Source organism: Scyliorhinus torazame, chromosome 2 (genome assembly GCF_047496885.1).
Source record: "Scyliorhinus torazame isolate Kashiwa2021f chromosome 2, sScyTor2.1, whole genome shotgun sequence".
Taxonomy (NCBI): domain Eukaryota; kingdom Metazoa; phylum Chordata; class Chondrichthyes; order Carcharhiniformes; family Scyliorhinidae; genus Scyliorhinus; species Scyliorhinus torazame.
In genome coordinates this window covers 132,058,011-132,085,503 of record NC_092708.1, presented here as the reverse complement: position 1 = coordinate 132,085,503, position 27,493 = coordinate 132,058,011, and the positions used below count along the sequence as shown (strand labels likewise).

The window sequence follows — 27,493 nt, the reverse complement described above, 5'->3', positions numbered from 1 at the left end:
TTGTCAGACCTGCTGAGTGTATCCAGTATTTCCCGTTCTTTCAGATTTCCAGCACCCGCAGTATTTTGCTTTGGACCATAATTTATTGACTAGGTACCACAGCGGAGACGGATACCTTCAAACCCACCCCGGCCTGGTCTCGCTCACCCGTCAGGTAATTGGTCCATTTGTACAGGATCCCTTCCATTTTCACATCTTTCGATTCGGCGTCACTTCTGCATCAACTCGCCTTCACATTCAGGCCGCGGCCGCACCAAACCCCGAGTGGCTCAGTCCAGCCCGCGCTCTCGCTTTCATTGCTGCGCGGGCCTCGGTTCGCCCGTGGCCCCAGCCTCAGACACAAATCCCTCGCTCGGCACCATCCCAGCAGCCAGGCAACAACCTTCACGGACCTTTGACCTCGCACTCTCGGCACCGGAAGCGTCGAGCCGCAACAACGGCGAGGAGCGCAGCCTCTGGAAACGTCGATCAGAAGACGCAGCCGCAGAAGCGCCTGTCAACCCGAGGGGCGGGGATGGGGGGTTGTCCCGCCATATTTGACCCAGCGAATGGGAGTGGAAATGGAGGGGGTGGGCGCCGATTGACAGGTGGAATAACCAATGGCAAGAAAGGGTTACGTGGCCCGCTGCGACGTGGCAGCAGAGCTCGAGCAGCCCGTTGAAGGTTATTGTTGTTCGTTAACCAACCGTATATCCAATATGTACCGACCTAGTGCTTTGCTGCTCTACTCGCTGGTTTCCACTGCAATTTTTAATTGTATTTACGCGGAAGAAGTCAAGATAGAAGTTCTGTACAAGCCAGAAAACTGTCCTGTGAAGAGCAAACGCGGAGATGCGCTTAATGCACATTATGATGGTTACCTAGCAAAAGACGGGTCCAAGGTTTACTGCAGGTAAGCTTTGTAGCGTTTCTGTCTGCTTTTTTGCTCACGTTAAACATATTTTCTGTAAATGCCACTGCAGTTTACTTGGAAAAAGTACATATTTAGTTTTTTATTTGTAAATTTTGTCAGTTAGATTCTGCACCTTTTTTCCTGAAGCGTTGCTGTTTCATATTTGAAGGCAAGATACTGTCTGAAATAAAAACAGAAAATACTGCAAATACCCGGGAGGTCTGGTAGCATCTGTGGTGAGAGAAACAGCAGTTAAAGTTTCAGATTGATGACCTGTCATCAGTGCTAGAAATAGTTACAGTACGAAGTCTTACAACACCAGGTTAAAGTCCAACAGGTTTGTTTCGATGTCACTAGCTTTCGGAGCGCTGCTCCTTCCTCAGGTGAATGAAGAGGTCTGTTCCAGAAACACATATATAGACAAATTCAAAGATGCCAAACAATGCTTGGAATGCGAGCATTAGCAGTTGATTAAATCTTTACAGATCCAGAGATGGGGTAACCCCAGGTTAAAGAGGTGTGAATTGTCTCAAGCCAGGACAGTTGGTAGGATTTCGCAGGCCAGATGGTGGGGGATGAATGTAATGCGACATGAATCCCAGGTCCCGGTTGAGGCCGCACTCATGTGTGCGGAACTTGGCTATAAGTTTCTACTCGGCGATTCTGCGTTGTCGCGGGTCCTGAAGGCCGCCTTGGAGAACGCTTACCCGGAGATCAGAGGCTGAATGCCCTTGACTGCTGAAGTGTTCCCCGACTGGAAGGGAACATTCCTGCCTGGTGATTGTTGCGCGATGTCCGTTCATTCGTTGTCGCAGCGTCTGCATGGTCTCGCCAATGTACCACGCTTCGGGACATCCTTTCCTGCAGCGTATGCTCATGCGCTGCAGGAAAGGATGTCCCGAAGCGTGGTACATTGGCGAGACCATGCAGACGCTGCGACAACGAATGAACGGACATCGCGCAACAATCACCAGGCAGGAATGTTCCCTTCCAGTCGGGGAACACTTCAGCAGTCAAGGGCATTCAGCCTCTGATCTCCGGGTAAGCGTTCTCCAAGGCGGCCTTCAGGACCCGCGACAACACAGAATCGCCGAGCAGAAACTTATAGCCAAGTTCCGCACACATGAGTGCGGCCTCAACCGGGACCTGGGATTCATGTCGCATTACATTCATCCCCCACCATCTGGCCTGCGAAATCCTACCAACTGTCCTGGCTTGAGACAATTCACACCTCTTTAACCTGGGGTTACCCCATCTCTGGATCTGTAAAGATTTAATCACCTGCTAATGCTCGCATTCCAAGCATTGTTTGGCATCTTTGAATTTGTCTATATATGTGTTTCTGGAACAGACCTCTTCATTCACCTGAGGAAGGAGCAGCGCTCCGAAAGCTAGTGACATCGAAACAAACCTGTTGGACTTTAACCTGGTGTTGTAAGACTTCGTACTGTGCTCACCCCAGTCCAACGCCGGCATCTCCACATCATAGAAAAAGTTAGTGTAAGAATAGGGAGTTAGTGTAAGGGTTTAAGAAGAGCAATAGGGAAAGCCAGTGATAGAGTGGGGAGTAGGTATTTGACCAAAAGATTATAGTGCAAGACCATAGGGAGTAGCAATGAAAAAGCACACAAAATTTGTGTCTAAATGAGTGTGAATGGCAGAATAATGAACAGATGGGAGAAGCGATTACAATCTGAAATTGTTGAACTCGTGATGAGTTCAGAAGGCTGCAAATGCCTGATTGATAGATGAGGTGCTGTTCTTTGAGCTTGCATTGAGCTTTATTTATTGGAACTGTTACAATCCCAGTTGATACTACTGGATGGAAAGGTCCCAGAATGGAACCTTAGTTCAAAAGACTGTAACTTTCACTTTTTTTTAAATGGATGAAGTGTCACAGGCCTGCCAAATGGCTTTAAAAAAATTTTTTTATTGAACTTCTTTTATATATACAGAAGAAATAAACACCCCAAAATAAAAAGCACTCCCAGCCCTCTTTACCCCCCCCCCCATCTGACTTTGACCAGTTCTTTAAAATACATGACAAATGGCTGCCATTTTATATAAAACCTCCCAATTGAGCCTCTATGCGTTTATTTGATTTTCTCAACTTACAAACACACCATGAGATCCCCCAGCCACACCGAGGCACTGGGTGGAGAAGCTGACCTCCACTCCAATAGAACCTGCCTGCGAGCAATCAGTAAGGCAAAATCAGCTGTCCTGAAAATGGCCTCTTGGTGACCAGGCTCTACTCCATTTGTAAGATCACCAACATAGTACTGAAGAAGGAGCCTCAGAAGTTTGCCAGTTTAGGACATGCCTAGAACATACATACATAATTTGCTGGACCCCTCCCACACCCCTTGCACCTATCCTCTACCTCAAACAACCAACTCATCCTAGCCCTTGTTAAGTGTGCTCGATTAACAACTTTTAAATATGAGCCCCAGCCTTGCACAGGATGGTGTGGCATTCACCCTCAGTAGGGCTTCTCACCACACCCCTCCTCCACCTCCCCTCCCAACTCTTCCGCCCATTTTACCTTAATTCTCCCCCACAGCGACGCAACATTCTCCATCAAAATCCTTCTGTAAATTCCTGAAGTGCTCCCCTCCTCCACCCCGGCCAACGACAGGACCCTCTCCAACAACTATGATGGCGGCATCACTGGAACAATCGAAAAAACCCTCTTAGCAAAATCCCTAACCTGCAAGTATCTAAATGTTTCGGACTGCGCAAAACCATACTTCTCCACTAGCTCCTCCAAACTCACAAACCACCTCTTTAGGAATAAATCTCCTATTACCACCACTCCTTTTATTCTCCTAACCTCTACACCAGGCTCGATCAGGTGGTTATCCCGAATCGGAGCCATCTTCCATCTGCTCCAATTTAAAATGCTGCCGTAATTGCCTCCATATTTTTAACGTGGCCCCCACCACCAGGTTCCTGAAAATTTCCCTGGCAAGAATGGAAGCGGGGTAGTCACTAGTGTCTGCAGCCCTGTCCCCTTGCACAACCTAGCATCTATCTTCACCCAGACTTTCTCCTAACCCACATACCAACTCGATACCTTCTCCGCGTCCGCCACCCAGTAATAATAAAACGGGTTCGGCAGTGCCAATCCCCCAACTGCCAGTCCCTCTGTGACCACCTTCTCAATCCTCACCACCTTGCCCACCCAAATGAACAACAAAATAAGCTGTTCACCCCCACAAAGAACGTCTAGTGCAGAAACACTGGAAAGCACTGAAATAAAAACAAAAATCTTGGTAAGATATTCATCTTTGATGACTGCACTCACCCAGCCAGAGACCGAAGAAGACTGTCCCACCTCTGCAGGTTCGCCTTAATCTTGCCCACCAAAAGCCCACGCAAAGTTCAGTTTCTGTAGCCGCACCCAGTCCCGGGCCACTTGTACCCCAAAATATCTAAAATGAGAACACGTCAGGCGGAACAGCTACACCCCCAAGTTAGCTTCCTTCCCCGGTGGAGTGACCGGAAAACATTCACTTTTTTCCACATTCTATTTGCACCCAGAGAAAGCCCCAAACCGCTTTAACAGCACCATAATGTCTCCCATTTGGGAACCGGGTCCATGATGTACAGCAACAAGTCGTCAGCATACAACGATACCCGGGTGGCGCAGTGGTTAGCAGTGTTGCCTCACTGCGTCAAGGAGCCGGGTTCGATACTGGCCCCGGGTCACTGACCGTGCGCAGTTTGCACATTCTCTCTGTGTCTGTGTGGATCTCACCTCCACAACCCAAATATGTGCAGGGTAGGTGGATTGGCCACGCAAATTTGGCTCTTAATTGGAAATTCCCCATTTGTCTGTCTTCCTCAATCAATGGTTCAATCGGCAATGCAAATAGGAGAAGGGACATAAGACACCCTTGCCTCATTCCCCGAAACAACCAAGAATAATCCGAGCTTACATTGTTCATCCGAACACCGATACTTGGTTCCTTGTACAATAACTTCAACCACGACACAAAGCTAGGTCTTGAACCGCTCCAACACCATGAACAGGTACCCCCACTCTACCCTATCGAAGGCCTTCTCCACATCTAAAGTCACTATCACTTCTAGTTCTCTCTCTCGCTCTTCCCCTCCCCACCCCCCCAGCCTGGGATAATTCCACATTTAATAGGCGCCACACATTGAGCGGCATGGTAGCACAGTGGATAGCACTGTTGCTCTACAGCACCAAGGACCTGGGTTTGATTCCCGGCTCGAGTCACTGTGCAGAGTCTGCACGTTCTCTCCGTGTCTGCGTGGGTTTCCTCCGGGCGCTCCAGTTTCCTCTTACAAGTCCCAAAAGATGTGCTATTAGGTGAATTGGGACATTCTAAATTCTCCCCGAGTGTACGAATGGGCGCTTAATTATCATTGCAGTGATACTGTAAGCCTATTTGTGACACTGATAAAGATTATTATTATATTTAAAGACAATCGCCTACTCAAAAACCCATTTGAACCTCCCCCCAACAACCTGCAGGAGTCACCCAAAATCAAAATGCCCGATGAACAGCAACATAAGATCTTGTCCTTGACCAACTCCAAACTTCCAGCAGCAACAAAGTCTCTCTTCCACTATGTTTAATCTCGTCCCAGTCCACCTGACTTCACAAATGCCTCCGCCGCCTCAAAGAAATAATCCCTCAAATTGTGTGTCGGGTAGACCACTCCGAAGCACACTCCACTCTTCTACAGTGCTGCCCTTACGTTGTTAAAGGCCGCCTGCCTCCTCGCCAAGTCCACCGTGAGATCCTGATATATCTGAATCCCAGCTCCTGTCCACCTCACTTCTCGTGTCTGCTTAATAATAATAATAATAATAATAATAATCTTCTTGTGGCGGCCATGGAATGAATGGTCGCTTATTTAGTAGCTCCCGCTCATGGTGGACCTTTTGAGACCTTTTTCCCTGACTTATGGGGGATTGGATCGGCAAAATAGGAAATTGGTGAGGTAGAGGAAAAGAATTCCCCACCAAAGTATGGATTCGTGGCCCAGAAGTGGTCTGAAAAGGAGAGATCGTTGGTCAAAGAAGGGAGTGGATTCTGCAGCACAGAAAAATATGGCGGCGGCTCGGTAACTGGGATTGCTGGCCCAGTGGTCAACGGAGCAGCTGGTGAACTTCTTCCAGGAGAGATTTGCTAAGCAAAGACGAGAGTACCTGTACCCGATTGGGTGGAGCAAAGATTGGAAGCCCAAGGCCAGGCGAACCAGAAGGTCGAAGAGCCGGTGGCTGCGCATGAGGACCAGCTAATCACAATGGCGACGGAGATGGGGCTAATGAGGGACCACCAGAAAAGGCTGCAAGAGAAAGTGGAAGATCTGGAGAAGGTCGCGCAGGCAGAACCTGAGGATTGTTGGCCTCCCGGAGGGTGCAATTGAGGGGTTCTACAAAAGATGGCAGCCGTTCATTCTACACTTTAAAGAGCTATCATCGTCAGCTGTTGCCGGGGGGGGGCGGTGTTGTTGTTTGTCTCTTTAGGTTTGTTTTTCTTGTATTCTGTACTTATCGAAAAATGTTTAATAAAAATACTTTATCAGAGAGAACGTAATGTAAATGTCTGCGCCACTTAACTGTTTATTTTCTCAGTTGGAGAAAGGCTGCTTGCGTGAAAATTTTTAATGAAGTTACTAATCTGCCATATATTATAATAGTGTATTTTTGTGTTTCAAATTAAACTGCTCAAGTGCTGTCAATTTCCATGTTCTTGCAGTTAGCTCTGGCCTATTTTGTCAGTGTGATTCAAATTTTAGCTGTGATGGTCATTTTTTTTAACCTATAATCTACTTTCAAGTTGAGGGAAATTTGGCCTTCCTCAGCTGACCTGTATTTTTCAGCTGACATTTTGATACTGAGCATAATATAAGTTAGTATTTAATTTCAGTAATGAAACTAAACATCAATAGCTTTATTTTTGTAATATTCAACATAATGGGTTAGTAAACTGAAGATAAATGTGAACACTTTAATCTGTAATCACTGTCATCCCTTTCTCCTATTATTCTGGTTTACTTTATTATTTTTATGTACATTTTTTCCTTTGCGTTAAACTTTAAAAGTTTATTTTTCAATATTGTTCATTTGAAACCAATGGTAACCCAGACATAAAATTATGTCAGTCACTGATGTGTGTTGTACAATGTATTGAATATTTTTCCTAAAGTTCTATAATTCACTCACAAAGGAATGCCGCTGCATTTCCGTTTTGTGTTGTCACCTGATTGACCATTTAACATTTTGAACAGGTTGGCATGAATTGTTCAGTTACCATTTCTCAGATAAGTTTTCAACATGCAGGCAAGTCCTGATATGAAAAACAATATTCAATATTGTAAATTAAATGGAAAGATTTTGTAGTTTAGTATTATTGAAACATGAAGTAATATAACCAAAAACACTTCCCGGTCATGTGTACCATGTAACATGTGTAGTAATTGGGCATGTGTACCGTGTAACATGTGTAGTAATTGGGAATGGTTTCTGAATTCCTTATAGTGATGCTTGGATTCAGATAAAGTGTTTTTTTTTTTTGTTGCTCTGAATGGAGACATTTCTCATCATACCAGCAACAGAGTTTAAGAATCAGGTGCACTCTCAATTTGATGCAGTTACCAGAGGCAATATCAGTATAAATTATAATTAAATATCCACTTGTTTTGAAGTCATAGTTCTATTTAAGGTTGAGATGTGGCAAGATTTGAACCTCTGTCTTTAATATGGGAATGGTAGTCCAAATTGGTCACAATTGGTTGAGTGTCTTGGGTTACAGGAAGATATAGACGTGATGGTCAAATGGGCGGATAAGTGGCAGATGGAATTTAACCCTGAAAAGTGTGACGATATATACTTTGGAAGGAGTAATTTGATAAGGAAGTATACTATGAAAGGTCTGGCACTGGGAAGTTCCGAAGAACAAAAGGACCTTGGCATGTTTGTCCATAGATCTCTGAAGGCAGAAGGGCAGGTTAATACAGTGGTGAAAAAGGCATATGGGACCCTTGCTTTTATCAATCGAGGCATAGATTACAAAAGCAGGGAGGTCATGATGGAGCTGTATAGAACTTTAATGAGACCACCCAGCTGGAGTATTATGTGCAATTCTGCCCGCCACATAATAGGAAGGATGTAATTGCACTGGAAGGGGTGTAGAGATTCACCAGAAAGTTGGCTGGGTTGGAACATTTATAAAGAAAGGTTGGATAGGCCTGTTCAATGTTTTCTCTGGCGCAGAGAAGACTGAGGGGTGACCTGATTGAGGTGTGTACAGGTTTATGAGGGGCATGGATAGGGAGCAGCTGTTCCCTGAGCTGAAGGGTCTGTTACGAGGGGACACAAGTTCAAAGTGAGGGGTGGAAGGTTTAGGGGGGATTTGAGGAAAAATGTTTTTACCCAGAGAGTGGTGACGGCCTGGAATGCACTGCTTAGGAGGGTGGTAGAGGCAGGATGCCTCATAACCTTTAAAAAGTACCTGGATGAGTACTTGGCACGTCATAACATTCAAGGCTATGGGCCAAGTGCTGGCAAGAGGGATTAGGTGGACAGGTCAGGGTCTTTTATGCGTCGGTGTAGACTCGATGGGCCAAAGGGCCTCTTTACTGTATTATTCTGTGATTCAACTGAGCATTGGCCCCCAAACCTATGCCATTTTTAAGTAGCATATGATTTCCTCAGTGGGTCAAGATTGCATGATGTTCTTTGGGTCACTGTATGAAACAACATAGGAGGGGGAAATCCCTATATCCTGTGGAATATCCATCCTTTACACGGCCCTGTATAATCTTCAACATAAAAGCCAATTACTGATGTGCTGTCGTACTGCAATATTAAGGATGTGCACAAGCTGCTCGTGGATTATTGACCTCCTGATAACTATCATGAACTAAACAGAAATAAATCTTTACAATATCTTAGAATTGTAGGAAAGCAAATCCAAAATGGGTTTTCTCTGCACAATCAAGATACTGGGTTGGAAAGGAAGATTGAATAAAGTTATGAGACATGACTATAGTCAGGGATCATGTAACTTAGTTTATTGACCCTGTAATGTAGTTTATGGATTTGGGGACAGCAGCATCTCCAATGTATATTAATTTCTAAATTGCATTTCAATATAACAAATTAAAATGAAGGAATGTCCTGAATACATTTTCAGCTTGCTTTGTGTCCTAAGGATGTTATATTTGGATTCTGTGTTGGGGGGGAAATTGTTCTTTTATTTTAAATTTTCCTTAGATGGCCAAAACATTCTCTGCAAAACAGCTTTCTTAAAAAATTATAATTTTGTATTTTGATTTATTGAAAGATTTATAAACTAGCTAATTGAATAAAACATTTTGTATTTATTCCTACAGTCGTACAGACAATGAAGGCCACCCTAAGTGGTTTATACTTGGTGTTGGGCAAGTGATAAAAGGATTAGACATTGGCATGACTGGCATGTGTGAAGGAGAAAAAAGGAAGTTAATGATACCACCTTCCCTAGGATATGGAGTAATTGGCAAAGGTAATATCTAACTGCAATTTAACAGATTTTCCTGTTTACTTTTTTTAACTTGTTTTTGGTGCCTCGTTAATGTAATACACGTTCTCCCGGTTTGACATGGTCACTAACATACATGCTGTGCTCTATGAACTTCATCTGTGAAGCAGCCGTGATTTAATGCATGCTACCTAACAGTCTGGAAGATTTTGGCCAAAAGCATGAACATTATTTCAAACATTTTCAGATTATCGTTGAACAAATGGCAGCATGGCATTTCCTGCATTTTTATCCCATTATTTATTAAACACATGTTTGGAATGTTTTGGACATAGACCTGATTATGCACGAATCTAACAATATTATTAACACTTTTTTACATGTATTGCATACTTAAACTTCTGTATTGACTTGACTAATTGGTGATGCCTCACTTTTTCAACTGTTTAAAATTTTGTGCAGTTCCTCAGGAGATGCTTGTCCATCCACATAATCCATTGATACCTTTGAGCAATTATGCATGCTGAGAAAGATGAACATCTGATGTTGCTAGAGTAGAACGCATGTATTTATTTCTACACGGTACGTACACTTAAAATTGGTCCTAGGACTACTAACTTTACTAATGTTAATAAAAGTAATAGACTTTTGACTAAAATAAATGAATGATCACCACAAGGATTGTGTGGGTCAAAAGGAAAGTACATCAGTGCTTCAGTAACTTGGGCAGCAAATAACCCTCAGCATTGCCAAAGTAGTAAGCACTGATAATAATAAAAACAAGATGACGGATAAGAATGCTTTTGTAATAGAACCTTTGTGATAATAGAGCTTATCAATGTAAGTATAATACCCGCGGGACTTCCGGTGACGGCGGGCGGGAGGCAGCCGCACATTGGAGGGCTCCCGTTCGGGAATGGCATTTTCGGGGAGTAACGCCCGGTCCTAGGGCCAGCGACAGCAGTAAAAGTCGGGAGATAGCGCAAGGAGAAGAAGGATGTCAAAAAACACAAAAAGCGGCCGAGAAAAAAGCAGCTGAAAGTCCGTTGGAGAGGGGAAAGGTCACCGCGGGGTCAACAAAGAAAATGGAGGCTGGAGCACCAGGGGAGGCCGCAGTGCTTACGGCTGAAGAACTAACTAAGGTGATGGCTGCGGAATTCCAAAAGCAGTTGGCGCAGATTGAGAAATGTATGGAGATGGTGAGGAAGGAGATGAGGGAGGTTTTGAATGTGCTGGTGGAGGAGGCGGTTTCCCCGGTGAAGACGGCGGTGGCGAGTGTAGTGGCGGAGGTGCGAGAGCAAGGGGAGGCGCTGAAGGAAGTGGAGGAGACGGTATTGCAGCACGGTGATCAACTTGCCTCGATGGGGAAGGAGATGCGGAAGGTGATGGACATGAACAAGAATCTGCGAGGAAAAATGGAAGATCTGGAAAACAGATCCAGGCGACAGAATTTGAGGGTTGTGGGGCTGCCTGAAGGAGTTGAAGGACCGAAGCCGACTGAGTATTTTGCCGCGATGCTGGCAAAACTACTGGGGGAGGGGGAGGACCCCTCCCGATATGAACTGGATCGGGCTCATCGGTCGTGGAGGCCTGTACCAAAGGCGAGTGAGCCGCCAAGGGCAGTGACTGTGCTTCCGTAGGTACAGTGTGAAGGAGAAGGTCCTGAGCTGGGCCAAGCAGAAGTGGGTGGTGCAGTGGGCTGGAGCTGGTATACGTGTATACCAGGACTTTACGGTGGAGCTGGCGAGGAGGCAGGCTGCCTTCAACCGGGTGAAGAGGGCACTGTACATTGGCAAGGTGCAGTGCGGCATTGTATATCCAGCGAAGCTGAGGGTGACTTACAAGCTCAGGGACTTTTATTTTGGAACGGCGGAAGCAGCGGAGGAGTTTGCGAAGGCAGAAGGACTGTGTCAGAACTGACAAATTGAGGAATGGTCATGTGCCGATGTAACCTCATGACTGTTTTCTTTTTTTTTTGTATCACTGCGCGCGGGGGTAGAGGCTAAAGGAGCCAATGTTGCATATATTTGGACAAGGGAAGGGACGGGACTTTCACTCGAAAGGAGGGCTCTTTGGGGTGTAGGTGGATATGCGGGGTTTGTGTGCTAAAAGGGGATCTTTGGGCTTTCCTAGGACCGGGCAAGGGGGAAAGGGATCCGGGCGGGGGCCTCCACAACTTTGGGGTACAACTTTGGGGTACCATGTACGGTACTCTCTTAGAGGCTGGATGGCGTTGGTTGGTGGGGTGGAGAGCCGTGTAGATTAAGGGTGAGTACGGGTAATCCCTGATTCCTTTTTGTAATTTGTTTAGGTAAACATGCGGGTTGAAGTTTGGGGGTTGGTGGGTGGATGGGATCGTTGTTATTATGGGGATTGACATATCTTGTTGATTATTGTTTATTGTTGATTGTAAATGTGGGAGAAAACGTGAAAAAGGAGGAGAATTTTTTTTTTTTAAAGTATAATACCCGCGATTGGAAGGATGAGTCTAGAGTAGGCAATTTTCCAAAAGGGGGAGGGGGGGGTCTGCTGACAACTAGGGGACTTTTAGGAGGTCGGAGATGGAGACCAAATGGTGGTGACTGCCGAGGGGCGGGCTAGGTGAGGTGCGGGACATGGGCTAGGGGCTAGCCTAGGAAAAGTCATGGCTGATCGACAGGGGAGAGGGGCAAGAGGCCCCCCCCCCTGCCCAACCAGACTGGTTATGTGGAATGTTCGTGGACTGAATGGGCCAGTCAAAAGGGCCCGTGTGTTCGCACACTTGAGACAGCTAAAAGCGGACGTGGCCATGTTACAGGAGACACACTTGAAGCTGGGAGACCATGTTAGACTGAAGAAGGGATGGGTCGGACAGGTATTCCATTCGGAACTGGACTTTAAAACAAGGGGTGTGGCCATCCTGATTAACAAAAGGGCGGCATTTGAGATGGGGAACATAGAGGCAGACCCGGGAGGCAGATTTATTATGGTTAGCGTGAAACTGGAGGGAATGGGCGTGGTATTGGTAAATATATATGCCCCCAACTGGGATGATGTCGCGTTTGTCAGGAAGATGCTGGGAAAGATCCCGGACCTTGACTCGCACCGGTTGGTTATGGGGGGTGACTTCAACACAGTCCTGGATCCGAGAATGAACTGGTCGAGTCCTAGGTCGGGGAAAGTATCAGCAATGGCGAAAGAACTGCTGGGGTTTAGGGAGCGCATGGGAGGGGCTGATCCATGGAGATTCGGGAGGCTAAGGAGCAAGGACTATTCATTCTACTCCCATGTGCACAAGGTATACTCCAGGATAGATTTTTTTTGTACTGGATAAAGCACTGTTAGAACAAAGAACAAAGAAAAGTACAGCACAGGAACAGGCCCTCCAAGCCTGTGCTGACCATGCTGCCCATCTAAACTAAAATCTTCTACACTTCCTGGGTCCGTATCCCTCTATTCCTATTCATGTATTTGTCAAGATGCCCCTTAAATGTCACTATCGTCCCTGCTTCCACCACCTCCTCCGGCAGCGAGTTCCAGGCACCCATTACCCACTGTGTAAAAAAAACTTTCCTCGTACATCTCCTCTAAACCTTGCCCCTCGTACCTTAAATCTATGCCCCCTAGTAATTGACCCCTCTACCCTGGGAAAAAGCCTCTGACTATCCACTCTGCCATGCCCCTCATAATTTTGTAGACCTCTATCAGGTCACCCCTCCACCTCCGTCGTTCCAGTGAGAACAAACTGAGTTTATTCAACCGCTCCTCCTAGCTAATGCCCTCCAACCAGGCAACATCCTGGTAAATCTCTTCTGCACCCTCTCTAAAGCCTCCACATCCTTCGGGTAGTGTGGTGACCAGAATTGAACACTATACTCCAAGTGTGGCCTAACTAAGGTTCTATACAGCTGCAACATGACGTGCCAATTCCCATACTCAATGCCCCGGCCAATGAAGGCAAGCATGCCGTATGCCTTCTTGACTACCTTCTCCACCTGTGTTGCCCCTTTCAGTGGCCTGAGGACCTGTACACCTTGATCTCTCTGACTTTCAATACTCTTTGAGGGTTCTACCATTCACTGTATATTCCCTACCTGCATTAGACCTTCCAAAATGCATTACCTCACATTTGTTAGCGGGGGTGGAGGACACTGAGTACTCAGCAATTGTGGTGTCAGACCACGCAACACATTGGATAGACCTACGGGTAAGCATGGGAAAGTCCCAGCGCCCGCAGTGGAGTTTAGATGCAGGGTTATTAGCGGACGACGCGATTTGTGAGCGAGGCCATTCGGAGGTATATAAAGAACAACGACATGGGAGAGACAGCGGCTGGGGTGGTGTGGGAGGCATTGAAAGCGGTTATTAGAGGGGAATGTATTTTGATTGGGGCCTATAGAGAGAAGATCGAACGGGCGGAGCTGGACAGGTTAGTAGGAGAAATCTTGCAGGTGGACAGGAGATATGCGGAATCTCCGGATGAGGAGCTCCTGAAGGAGCGTCAGAGACTCCAAATGGAATTTGGGCTCCTTTCCACAGGTAGGCGGAGGGACAGCTGAGGAGGGTAAAAGGGGCAATATATGAATATGGGGAGAAAACTAGCAGGATGCTGGCACATCAGCTGAGGAAGCAGGAGGCGGCGAAAGAAATGGGGAAAATAAAGGATATGAGGGGGAAGGTAGTGATGGACCCGGGGACAGTTAATGACGTGTTCCGTGAATTCTATAGTCGACAACATGAGTCTGAACCCCCCGTCGGGGAAGAGGGTATGAATCAATTCCTGGAGAGGCTGGAGTTCCCGAAGGTAGATGAGGAGCTGGTGGAAGTCCTGGGGGGCCCAATTGGGCTCGGGGAGGTGATGCAGTCGGGTAAGGCCCCGGGACCTGACGGATTCCAAGTGGAATTTTATAAAACGTTTTTTGGGTTACTGGGGCTGCTTAAGGCTTTTAATGAGTCCAAGGAGCTTGAAGTGCTTCCCCCAACGCTATCGCAGGCATCAATTTCTCTTATCCTGAAGCGAGAAAAGGACCGGGAGATCTGTGGATCGTACATGCCAATTTCCCTTTTGAATGTAGATGCTAAATTGCTGGCAAAGATCTTGGCCACTCGAATAGAGGATTGTGTCCTGAAGGTTATCGGGGAGGATCAGACGGGATTTGTGAAGGGCAGGCACCTGACGTCCAATATTAGACGGCTTCTTAATGTTATAATGATGCCAGCGGAGGAGCGTGAGGTTGAGGTGGTAGTAGCCATGGACGCAGAGAAGGCTTTCGACCGGGTGGAGTGGAAGTACCTTTGGGATATTTTAGGCAGGTTTGGATTCAGGCAGAGATTTGTGGATTGGGTCCGGCTGTTATATCAGGCGTCGGTGGCAAATGTAAGAACCAACTGAGTCCGGTCAGAATACTTTGCTCTCTGTAGGGGGACAAGGCAGGGATGGCCGGTCTCCCCATTACTGTTTTCCCTGGCCATAGAGCCCTTAATGATGGCCCTTAGATCATCGAATGCCTGGCGGGGGATAGTGAGGGGCGGGGGGGGGGGGGGGGGGGGGGAGCACAGGGTCTCTCTCTATGTGAACGATTTGCTGCTCTATGTCACAGACCGGGGGGGGGGGATGGCCGAAATCACGGAGGTACTAGGAGAATTTGGCCGATTTTCAGGCTACAAATTAAATATGGAAAAGAGCGAGATGTTTGTGATCCAGGCATGGGGGCAGGAAAGGACACTGAAGGTGTCACCTTTTTAAAGTGGTTAGGAGGAGTTTTAGATATCTGGGGATTCAAGTGGCTAAGGATTGGGGGCAGCTTCACAAGTTAAATCTGGGTAAAGCGGTCGATCAAATGAAAAGGGACTTCCGCAGATGGGACATGCTCCCGCTGGCGGGGCGGGTCCAGACTGTGAAGATGACGGTCCTTCCGAGACTGCTCTTTTTTCAATGTCTCCCAACTTTTGTCCCAAAGGCTTTTTTCCGGAAAATGAACGCGGCGATATCGGGATTTGTATGGGCGGGCAAAACCCCGAGAGTAAAGAAGGCACTCGGGAACGGGGTCGCGGAGAGGGGGGGGCTTGGCCCTCCCAAGCTTTATTAACTATAATTGGACGGCCAACATATTGATGGTCAGGAAGTGGATAGTGGGGGAGGGGTCGGTTTGGGAGCAAGTGGAAGCAGCAGCCTGCAAGGGTGTGAGTTTGGAGGCGTTACTAATGGCGCCTCAGCCGTTTTAGCCAGCTCAGTACTCTACAAGCCCTGTGGTGGTGGCGGCGGCCCTAAGGGTGTGGGGGCAATGGAGGCAGCACATGGGACTGGAGGGGGCATCAGTGTGATCACCGATCTGTGACAACCACCAGTTGACCCAGGGGGCATGATGGGGGCTTTAAGTGATGGCAGCGGGCAGGGATTGAGAGATTTGGGGACCTATTCGTCCAGGAGGGCGTTCCGACCTTGGAGGCACTAGAGGAGGTGTTCGTGCTGCCGGGAGGGAACGGGTTTCGGTACCTTCAGGTGCGGGACTTTGTACGGAGGCAGGTTCCAAGCTTTCCTCGCCTCCCCCTGAGGGGACTACAGGATAAGGTGATGTCAAAAACAGGGGTTGGAGAGGGGAGGGCTTCGGAGATATATAAGGAGTTGATGGAGTGGGAAGGAGCACCGGGTGTCGCTATACCAGTAGCCCGACGTATCCTTTTGGACACTAAGAGGCAATTTTAGCATGGCCAATCCACCTAACCTGCACATCTTTGGACTGAGGATTATTATGGGACATGGCTGTGGTGAGGAATTAAAAGGCACAGTTCCTGTTTGAATCAGGAAACAGCGTTCTAGTCTTGTTACGTTAAAAAACGTAGTTAAAACTTTAATTACTAGCTGAGCATCATGATTTGAATGTCTTGTCTTTAATAAGGGAATGATAATCCACAATTGGTTACAGCTGAGGACTGGCCCACAAATTTGTATGCCATTCCTAAGTAACATATGGTTTCCTCAATATGCCAGGATTGCCTTTTGTCTGTTAGGTTACCTTATACAACAACAATTCAAGAAATCGAAAAGCATCAGGCAGGTGGCTCTTGTCAGTGAATTAGCACATGCCTTTAATTTGTCAAGGAGAAATGGTATCAAGTGCCCTATCTATTTGGATAAGGAAGAAACAGTAGAAATGTTAATACTGTTATGGGCCAGGGTTTAAAGAACCCCAAAGTGTATCATGGAGTTCACCTGACCCACAACTTTTAATAGATTGTGGTATGGGGAGCACACGGCCCACTCTACAGGTATGGTACAGCAGAAATGGAAAAGTATTTTTTAAAGCAAAACAGTGTTTATTCTAACTCAAGTTAACCTTTTTATAGCAAACAGTGAATATCTTAGCAACCATTCATTCAATGATAACCCCCAAAGAATACAACACTAAGTAATCCTTTAAGCTGTCATTTTAACATCCAAAAGACTTAACAACTTTTGAACAGAAGCACATCAGGGTTTACATTCAATACTGAAAACATTTAAATTTCTGAATTCACCAAATGATCAAGAGATAGTCCTTCATGGCAGAGAGATCAACAGTACAGCTGCTTTGGCTGACTTCAGCTGCAACACACTGAAAAACGAAACCAAAAAGACAAACACACCCAAGCTTTTCTCAAAGTGGAACTAAAAAGCAGAACCAGAGCTCAGCTCCACCCACACTCTGACATCACTGCAGTAACATGAGCAGCTAACCATTTCTTAAAGCGGCATTCTCATGACAATACTCCTGGGGAAATGAAAGCCAGATGTAAATCTTTGCATTAAAGAGAAATCATGTTTGGTTCTTTACGCAGAAAACATACCGCCCAATTCAACCCTGATTTTCGAAATTGAACTCTATGGAGTGAGACGAGGACCTCGGAGTGTGGAATCTTTTAAGCTCATTGATTTGGACGGTGATAGTAAACTTTCCCGTGATGAGGTATGCAAATATACATTTTTTGGAATGATTAGTGATGTGAAACCTAAAATGATTTGAAGTTTATTCTTCTCAGGAAAAATGGTGTTAAAATCTTTGGGGAAAAAAACATTGCCACTTTTGAACTGAAGCATGTAAGAAACTATTATCACGGTGGTGCTGATGTGAAAGTCTATCTGTAGGCAAATGCTTTGCACTGCTACTGCATGCCAAAAATGGATAATGTTCCATTTCAAGCACTGACATTATCACCCTGATGCACATAAGCAATTTCAACGAAAATCATTTCAGCCTGCGGTGCCTTCTCAAGCTCTTTGGTAAAGCTACTTAATTAGTCCCACCCCCTCCTCTCTTCCCATAGCCCTGTAAATGCTTTTCCTTCTTTAATAAAAAAAAATTAAAAGTAAATGCTTTCCCTTCATGTATTTATCCACTTCAGTTTAGTATGTTATTGAATCTGCTTCCAACAACTTTACAGCAATGCTTTTCGAACCACAACGACTTTTAAAGCAAAAAATGCTTCCTCTGGTTCTTTTACCAATCACCTTGTTAAATCTGTGCCCTGCTGCCAATCTAGTAAAACATTTCTGCACCCTCTCCAAGGCCTTGGCATTCTTCCGAATAGTGTGGTGCCCAGAATTGAACACACTACTTGAGCTGAAGACTAACCAGGGTTATAAAGGTTCAGCATAACTTCCTAACTTTTGTACTCTCGCTTAATGAAGTCCAGGATTCATATGATTTTTTAAAACAGTTTTCACCTTGTCATGCCATCGTCAAAGATTGGTGTGTATATGTAGACCCCCAGCTTCTTCTTTTGCTGCACTCCGTTTAAAATTGTGTCATTAAGTGTCCTCCGTTTTCTTTAAAAAAAAAATCACTTTACACTGCTCTGCATTAAATTTAATCTGCTTATTTTACCAGTTTTTTTTTTTTCTTTTATTCGTACATGGGATATGTGTATCACTGACTAGGCCAGAATTTATTGCCCAGCCTTAATTGCCCTTGAGATTAATTTTTCTTGAGAGAGTGATGGTGTGCTGTTTTCGTGAACCACTGCAGCCTATGAGCTGTAGGAACATCCACAATGCCGTTAGGATGGGAGTTCCTGGACTTTGACCTGGTGACAAGAGAAGGAATGGTAATATAGTTCTAAGTTAGGAGGGTTCGTGGCTTTGAAGGGAACTTGCAGGTGGTGGTGTTTCCATGTCATGGGTCAGGAAGGCTGTTGAAGGAGCCTTTGAGTTTCTGCAGTGCGTTTGTTGTAAGAACACACTGCAGCCACTGTGTGTCGGTGGTGGAGGGAGTGAATATTTGTGGATGGAGTATTAAATAGGTGAGTTGCTTTGTCCTTGATGGTGTAGAGTGCTACACTCAGCCAGGCAAGTGGAGAGTATTCCATCACACTCCTGACTTGGTGCTTTGTAGATGGTGGACAGGCTTTGGAGAGTCAGGAGGGGGGGTTGCTCTTTACAGAATTCCCAGTCTCTGAACTGCTCTTGTATTTATCTAGCTAGTTCAGTTTGGACACCAAGGGGCAATTTAGCATAGCCAATCCACCTACCTTCACATCTTTTGGACAGTGGGAGGAAACCAGAGCACCCGGAGGCGACCCACATGGACACAGGGAGAAGTGCAAACTCTGCAGTCACCAGAGGTCGGAATCGAACCTGGGTCCCTGGCACTGTGAGGCAGCAGTACTAACCACTGTGCCATCCCCATATTACTTGCCACTTATCAGCCCAAGCCTGAATGTTGTCCAGGTTTGGCTGTACATGGACACGGACTGCATCACTATCTGAGTAGTTGCAAATTGTGCGACATATCATGTAATCTTCATTGAATGTCCCCACTTCTGACCTTCTGATGGAAGGAATGTCATTGATGCAACCAAAAATGGTTGGGCCTAGGACACTCACCTGAGGAACTCCTGCAATGATATTCTGGGACCGAGATGATTGACCTCCAACAATCACAACCGTCTTCCTCTGTGCTCGGTATGACTCCAAACCAGTGGAGAGTTTTCACCCTAATTTCCATTGGCTTCAGTTCTGCCAGGGCTTCTTGATGCCACACTCTAGTCAAATGCAACCTTGATGTCAAAGTCTTGAGTTCAACTCTGTTGTCCATGTTTGGACCAAGACTGTAATGAGGTCAGGTCCTGGTGGCCCACACTGAGCATCAGTGAGCAGATTATTGTTGAGTAAATGCTGCTTTGTAACACTGTTTGTTTGTTTTTTAAATATGTTAATTAAGAATTTTAACACTATTTTCAACCATACAAAACAGCCCCCCCCCCCCCCCCCCCCATAACACAAAAGAAAGAAAGCTCGCACAGCAAGACATGAACATGGCAAGTCAATATGACACAGAACTTTGTACATTGGATTCCTCCCGTACATCGTACATATCAGTTTCCCGGATCATTCATGTATTTTCTTGCTCGAAAGGCCCCCCTTCCCCCCCCCCCCCTAAAGAAAGATGTCTCTCTCTTTCCCCCCCCCCCCCCCCTCCCGGGTTGCTGCTGCTGTCCGACCTTCATCTAACGCTCCCCGAGATAGTCTAGGAACGGTTGCCACCGCCTGTAGAACCCCTGCGCAGACCCTCAAGGCAAACTTTATCCTCTCCAACTTGATAAACCCTGCCATATCATTTATCCAGGCCTCCACGCTGGGGGGCTTCGCCTCTTTCCACATTAACAAGATCCTTCGCCGGGCTACTAGGGACGCAAAGGCCAGAATGCCGGCATCTTTCGCCTCCTGCACTCCCGGCTCGTCCACTACTCCAAATAGTGCTAGCCCCCAGCTTGGCTTGACCCGGACTTTCACCACCTTAGATACTGTTCCCGCAATGCCCCTCCAGTGCTGGGCATGACCAAAACATATGGACATGGTTCGCCGGACTTCCTGAGCACCTCCCACATCTGTCCTCCACCCCAAAGAACCTACTCAGCCTCGCCCCTGTCGTATGTGCTCTGAACTACCTTAAACTGTATCAGGCTAAGCCTGGCACACGAGACCCTACTTAACCCTACTTAGGGCATCAGCCCACAGCCCCTCCTCAATCTCCTCCCCTAGCTCCTCTTCCCATTTACCTTTCAGCTCCTCTACCAAAGCCTCCCCCTCTTCTTTCATCTCCTGGTATATCGTCAACACCTTGCCCTCCCCGACCCATACGCCCGAAATCACCCTGTCTTGAATCTCCTGTGCCGGGAGCAGCGGGAATTCCCTCACCTGCCGCCTCACAAACGCCCTCACTTGCAAGTACCTGAAGGCATTTCCCGGGGGTAGTCCAAATTTCACCTCCAGCGCCCATAAGCTTGCAAATGTCCCGTCGATGAACAGGTCCCCCATTCTTCTAATCCCTGCCCAATGCCAGCTCCGAAACCCCCCGTCCATCCTTCCTGGGACAAGCCGATGGTTATCCCTGATCGGGGACCACACCGAGGCTCCCATCGCTCCCCTATGTCGTCTCCACTGCCCCCAGATCTTTAGCGTTGCCGCCACCACCGGGCTCGTGGTGTACCTTGTCGCCAGGAGCGGCAGCGGTGCCGTCACCAGCACCCCCAGGCTCGTTCCTTTGCAGGATGCCATCTCCAACCTCTTCCACGCCGCCCCCTCTCCCTCCATCACCCACTTACGGATCATCACCACATTGGCTGCCCAGTAGTAGCCACCCAGATTCGGCAACGCCAACCCTCCTCTATCTCTGCTACGCTCCAGGAACCCCCTCCTTACTCTCAGGGTCTTGCTCGCCCACACAAATCCCATAATGCTCCTGCTTACCCTCTTAAAGAAGGCCTTGGTAATCACAATTGGGAGGCATTGGAATACAAAAAGAAACCTCGGGAGAACCACCATTTTAATCGACTGTACCCTGCCCGCCAGCGAGAGTGGCAACATGTCCCACCTTTTAAAGTCCTCCTCCATCTGTTCCACCAGCCGCGTCATATTAAGTTTTTGCAGTGCCCCCCAGCTCCTAGCTACCTGAATCCCCAAGTATCGAAAGCTCCTTTCCGCCCTCCTCAACGGTAGGTCGTCTATCCCTCTTCCCTGATACCCCGGCTGCACCACAAAGAGCTCACTCTTTCCCACGTTGAGCTTATAGCCCGAGAAGTCTCCAAACTCCCTTAGGATCTGCATGACCTCAACGATCCCCTCCACTGGATCCGCCACATACAACAACAGGTCGTCTGCGTACAGCGACACTCTATGTTCCTCTCCCACTCGGACCACCCCCTTCCATTTCCCCGACTCTCTTAACGCCATGGCCAAAGGTTCAATTGCTAATGCAAACAGCAGAGGGGACAGGGGGCACCCCTGCCTTGTCCCTCGATACAGCCAGAAATACTCCCACCTCCACCGGTTCGTGACCACACTCGCCACCGGGGCTCTGTACAGGAGCTTAACCCAACTAATAAACCCTCCCCCGAACCCAAACCTCCTCAACACTTCCCAGAGATACTCCCACTCTACTCGGTCAAAGGCCTTCTCCGCGTCCATGGCTGCCACTATCTCCGCCTCTCCCTCCACCGATGGCATCATTATCACATTTAGGAACCTTCGCACATTGGTATTTAGCTGCCTACCCTTTACGAATCCCGTCTGGTCCTCGTGAATCACCCCCGGGACACAGTCCTCAATCCTCGTAGCCAACATTTTTGCCAGCAACGTTGAGGAGCGAGATCGGTCTATACGACCCGCATTGCAGTGGGTCTTTATCCCGCTTCAAGATCAAAGAGATCGTCGCCTCCGACATTGTCGGGGGCAGGGTCCCCCCCTCCCTTTCTTCATTGAAGGTCCTTACCAGCAACGGGACTAACAGGTCTACATACTTACTATAGAACTCCACCGGGAACCCATCCGGCCCCGGCCCCTTCCCCGCCTGCATGCTCCCCAGTCCTTTAACCAGCTCCTCCACCCCAATGGGTGCCCCCAAACCAGCCACCTCCTGCTCCTCCACACTCGGGAACCCCAGTTGGTCCAAGAATCGTCGCATCCCCTCTTTTCCCCCTGGGGGCTGGTACCTATAAAGCTCCTCGTAAAAGGCCTTAAATGCCTCATTCACTTTCACCGCACACCGCACCGTAGTTCCCCTGCCGTCCTTGACTCCACCTATTTCCCTCGCTGCCATCCTCTTACGGAGCTGGTGTGCCAGCATCCGACTCTCCTCCTCCCCATATTCATGTATCGCCCCCTGTGCCTTCCTCCACTGTGCCTCTGCCTTCCCTGTGGTCAACAGGTCGAACTCCGTCTGGAGACTTCGTCGCTCCCTGAGTAGTCCCTCATCAGGAGCCTCTGCATATCTCCTGTCCACCCTTCAAATCTCCCCCACTAACCTCTCCCTTTCCCTACCCTCTCTCTTCACCCTATGAGCCCTGATGGAGATTAACTCTCCCCTGACCACCGCCTTCAGCGCCTCCCATACTACTCCCACCTGCACCTCCCCGTTGTCGTTGGCCTCCAGGTACCTTTTGATGCACACTCCCACACACTTCCTCGTCTGCCAGCAGTCCCACGTCCAACCGCCACAACGGGCGTTGGTCCCTCTCCTCCCCCAGCTCTAGCTCCACCCAATGCGGGGCGTGGTCTGAAATGGCTATGGCCGAATACTCCGTTCCCTCCACTTTAGGGATCAATGCCCTGCCCAAAACAAAAAAATCTATCTGGGAGTAGGCCTTATGTACATGGGAGAAAAAAGAAAATTCTCTGGCCAAAGGCCTGGCAAATCTCCACGGATCTACTCTTTCCCCCCCCCCCCCCCCCAAATCTGATCCCTAAACCCCCTGAGCACCTTGGCCGCCGCCGGCCTCTTCCCCGTCCTAGATCTGGAACGATCTAATGCTGGGTCCAACACCGTGTTGAAATCCCCACCCATTATCAAACTTCCTACCTCCAAGTCTGGAATACGCCCCAACATCGGTTTCATGAATCCAGCATCGTCCCAGTTCGGGGCATATACATTCACCAGTATCACCTCAGTCCCCTGCAACCTACCGCTCACCATCACGTATCGGCCTCCATTGTCCGCTACTATGTTCTTGGCCTCAAACGACACCCGCTTCCCCACCAGTATTGCCACCTCTCTATTCTTCGCATCCAGCCCCGAATGGAACACCTGTCCTACCCATCCCTTCCTTAACCTGACCTGATCTGCCACCTTCAGATGTGTGTCCTGAAGCATGACCACGTCAGCCTTCTGTCCCTTTAGGTGCGCGGACACTCTGGCCCTCTTAACCGACCCATTTAGGCCTCTCACATTCCACGTGATCAGCCGAATTGGGGGGCTACCCCCCCCCCCCCCCCCCCGCTGACTAGCCATCTCCTATCTTAGGCCAGTCCCATGCCCGCGCCTCCCGCACCCTCCAGTCCCCCAGACGGGGAACCCCCGCCCACCACCTCTTCCATTTTCAGTTCCCCCTCGGCCAGTGCAGCAGCAACCCTATTGTCTCTTTCCCCCCCCCCCCCCTCCCCGCTAGATCCGCGTCTAGCTCTTTTGCTCCCCCCATACTACTTCCGTAAGTCAGCTGACTTCTGCTGACCCCGGCTTCCCCCGCCTTCCCGTTGATATCCCCCTTGTGGGAATCTCTCCTCCTCCTTACCTTCCTCCATTCTCCCCCCCCCCAGCGCGGGAAAAAGCCCGTGCTTTCCTGAGCCAGCCCCGCCCCCTGTGGCGCAGCTCCTGTTGCGGTCTTATCCCAGTTCCCCCATCCCTGAGTCTCACCTCCCTCCAGCACCGACACCCACATTTCCCACTATCTCGTCAACAGAAGAAATTTTTTTTTAACAAGAACTCTTCCCACATCCCCATCCATCATCCCACCCATGAAACATTCTTTACCCATATTTACAACCACGTATACAGTCAACATCCTTCCCCACAACCACAGCCCCTCAGTTCGAGTCCAATCTTTCCGTTTGGATAAAGGTCCAAGCCTCTGCTGGCGTTTCGAAATAGTGGTGTCGGTCCTGATAAGTGACCCACAGTTGCGCAGGCTGCAGCATTCCGAACCTGACTCTTTTTTTTTGTGCAGCACCGCCTTGGCCCGGTTGAAGCCAGCTCTCCTCTTTGCCACCTCCGCACTCCAGTCGTGGTAGACTCGGATCACCGCATTCTCCATCTACTGCTCCGCACCTTCTTGGCCCATCTCAGGACACTTTCTTTGTCCGCGAAGCGATGGAACCTCGCCACTATCGCCCTTGGCGGCTCATCAGCCTTGGGTCTCCTCGCCAGGACCCGGTGAGCCCCTTCTAGCTCCAGGGGGCTTGGAGAGACCTCCGCACCCATCAGCGAATACAGCATCGTGCTCACGTACGCCCCGGCATCAGCTCCCTCCACTCCTTCGGGGAGACCCAGGATCCGGAGATTCTTCCTCCTCGACCTGTTGTCCAGGACCTCGAGTCTCTCGGCCCACCTCCTGTGCACCGCCTCGTGCGCCTCCATCTTTACCGCCAGGCCCAGGATCTCGTTCTCATTAGTTTTATCCCTCACCTCACGGAGTTCCACTGCCTGGGCCTTCTGGGCCTCCTTCAGCCCCTCGATCGCCAACAGCATTGGCGCCAGCACCTCCTTTTTAAGCTCCTCCACACAGCGCCTGAGGAACTCCTGCTGGTTCGGCCCCCATGCTGCTCGATCTCCGCCCTCCGCCATCTTGTTTTTTCCCCCTCGTTTTTGCCGCTGCTCCAAACCCTCTTTCTCCGACGCTCCACCGCTAATCCCTGCCATACAACGTAAGGGGGACCTTACTTCACCTTCCCACACGGGATTCAATCAAAAAATTTCCGTTGGGGCACCTCTGGAGAGCCCAAAAGTCCGTGACAGCGGGAGCTGCCGAAATGTGCGGCTTAGCTCCGCATCGCCGCAACCGGAAGAGCTTTGTAACACTGTTAATGACACTTCCCATCACTTGAGCTCCTCCTGCGATCTGTTACTATTCTCATTGTTTACCAAGTTTCCTATCAAATAATAAAGTTTAAAATTATATCCTGTCTACTCAAGTCCAGGTCACTAATTTATATCAAAAAGAGCAATGGTCAAAATCTGCATCCTGAGGAACAATATTTCAGATTCACACTGATGTGTGTGTGTATGTTATAGTTCACTTGGGAAGTCCAAATTGCTGTGTTAACGAGCACTTTTACATGTGTTGTACTCTGAAGCTATAGATAGTGATGGTAGAGAACTTTCCATTAAATGGCTAACAAGAAATCTGTCCTGCTTTTACCGCCTGCCATTGGTGTGTGTTGGAAAGATTTGCAGATTGATACTTAAATCTATTTGACAAAATTAGGAATGCACCTTCCTTGCTGTTAAGACTTGGCACAGGACTTGAATGTCTGGCTCAGAGGCAGGGATGCTACCCACTGTACCAGAAGACCACCTTATTTAATCTGATATGCTTTAATTTTGCTCACTTGTCTATTGTGTGGTATCTAATCCCTTTGGAACCCCATATGCACTACGCTTGGCCCCTGAACCTTCTCTGTTACTTCATTGAAAATTTGATCACATGATTTTTTTTTGGTCATGTTTTTAGAAGACCTATAATTTCTTTACTTCAGAGCAGATTTGAAATGGACTCTCCTTTATTCATTTCAGCTGAAGATATATTTACAGGAGGAGTTTAAAAAAGATACGAGGAAGCAAGATCCTAGTTACAAAGATCGTGTCCTCGCGGATATACTCCGAAAAAATGATCATGATGGAGATGGTTACATTTCTACCAGAGAGTACAATGTTTTTCAGCATGATGAGCTGTAGCATTTGTACTCTTAGAATAGTTTAATATCTACCTAACTGAAATGCAGTTTGTTTTCGGAAACCACTGAGTACTTTAATATTTGCCTTGTTATTTCAGAATACCAAATATTTTTGTCAAAATGTTGACCTTTTGATACACAAGTTGTGATTAATAGTCAAAGACTGTGGAACTGGATCATTCCAGTGTTTATATAAAAAAAATATTGGATTGTACAATGACCAGTCAAATAAATGTTTTGAAATGATCTGCTGTAATATTGTGCCTCATTTTTTGGGTATTGACTGTTTAACTACTTGTTGAAATGACTGAAATTGTATAACTAATTGCTGCTGATAGAAATTACAAGCTAGTGTGTAAAAGGATGCAAGAGCTAAAGAAATATAAGTTGTGAAAATAAAATCGTCCTTCAATTTGTTCAGCCAGTCCTTTCCTCGGGGGCTCTAGAAGTTTGCTAACCAGAAGAAAGCATATTTTCTGCCTTCAATGTAATTAGAAACATAGGGCGGATTCTCCCATCGGGCGGCTAAGTGCCGACGCCGGCGTAAAAACGGGAGTGTTTTACTCCGGCGTCGGCACCTGTTCCGAGACCCCATTCTGCAGCCCACGGGGGGCTAGCACGGCGCTGGAGCGGTCCATGCTACAGGAGCCGGCGTGGCGGAAAGGGGGCCGGGGAACAGAGCGGCCGGCCCGCCGATCAGTGGGCCCCAATCGCGGGCCAGGCCACTCTGGACTCTTTCCCCCCCCCGCCGGACCCTTCAACGCCGAGGTCCCGCCGGCTCAGAGGATGTTAGAACGGCGCCGGTGGGACCCGGCTTTTTGATGACGGCCGCTCGGCCCATCCAGGCCGGAGAATCGGGGCGCGGCCCGGGCCGGAGAGTCGTCGCATACCGCGACCGGCGCCACACCAGCCCCAATGGCGTGATTCTCCGCTCTGCAGAGAATCGCGTCCTGGCATCGGGGCGGTGTGGCGCAATTCTCAAGGCCCGCCGGCGATTCTCCAACCTGGCGGGGGGTCGGAGAATCCCGCCCATATTTTCTCTCTTTAGCAGACAGAATCGGATCTGAAGCTTGTTGACAAAAATACTGCCGCCTTGTTTGCCTGCTAAAGAGAACAAAGTTTAAGGAGTATAGCAGGGTAATAATCCCTGAGTAACAATCGAGCCTTTAAAAACTTCCCTTTTAAAGATAATTGTTCATGGTAGAAGGAGGTGATTTCCCCAACCATGTACGCCGTATCAAGGAGAAGGTTCAGATACAATGAGTGGAGTGCTTACACTGATACAACCACTAGAGGGCACTGACACCATCATACAAAGATCAGAGTGAGGACAGTGTAATCATGTTAGAATCACAACATTTTCAGACAATGACACCAATGGTTGTGATAAATCGCAGTGTTTGAGAAGTCATTTGG

The 27,493-nt window shown here is 48.0% G+C and overlaps 1 protein-coding gene across 1 annotated transcript; it reads left to right on the top strand.

Moving 5' to 3' along the window:
* Positions 1-611: 611 nt before the first annotated feature.
* fkbp7 (FKBP prolyl isomerase 7) lies at positions 612-26,323 on the top strand. Its single transcript, XM_072477244.1, has 4 exons — positions 612-892; positions 9,269-9,420; positions 17,194-17,321; positions 25,917-26,323. The coding sequence occupies exons 1-4, from the start codon at positions 699-701 to the stop codon at positions 26,076-26,078; spliced, it is 636 nt and encodes a 211-aa protein (XP_072333345.1). The 5' UTR covers positions 612-698; the 3' UTR covers positions 26,079-26,323.
* The last annotated feature ends 1,170 nt before the right edge of the window (positions 26,324-27,493 follow it).

What these genes read in the sequence shown, in the direction of transcription:
- fkbp7 (XM_072477244.1), top strand. Translation starts at nt 699, where the DNA reads ATGTACCGACCTAGTGCTTTGCTGCTCTACTCGCTGGTTTCCACTGCA. An exon ending in GGGTCCAAGGTTTACTGCAG is followed by an intron (nt 893 to 9,268) that starts GTAAGCTTTGTA and finishes TTATTCCTACAG; the next exon opens with TCGTACAGACAATGAAGGCC. An exon ending in ATATGGAGTAATTGGCAAAG is followed by an intron (nt 9,421 to 17,193) that starts GTAATATCTAAC and finishes TTCTTTACGCAG; the next exon opens with AAAACATACCGCCCAATTCA.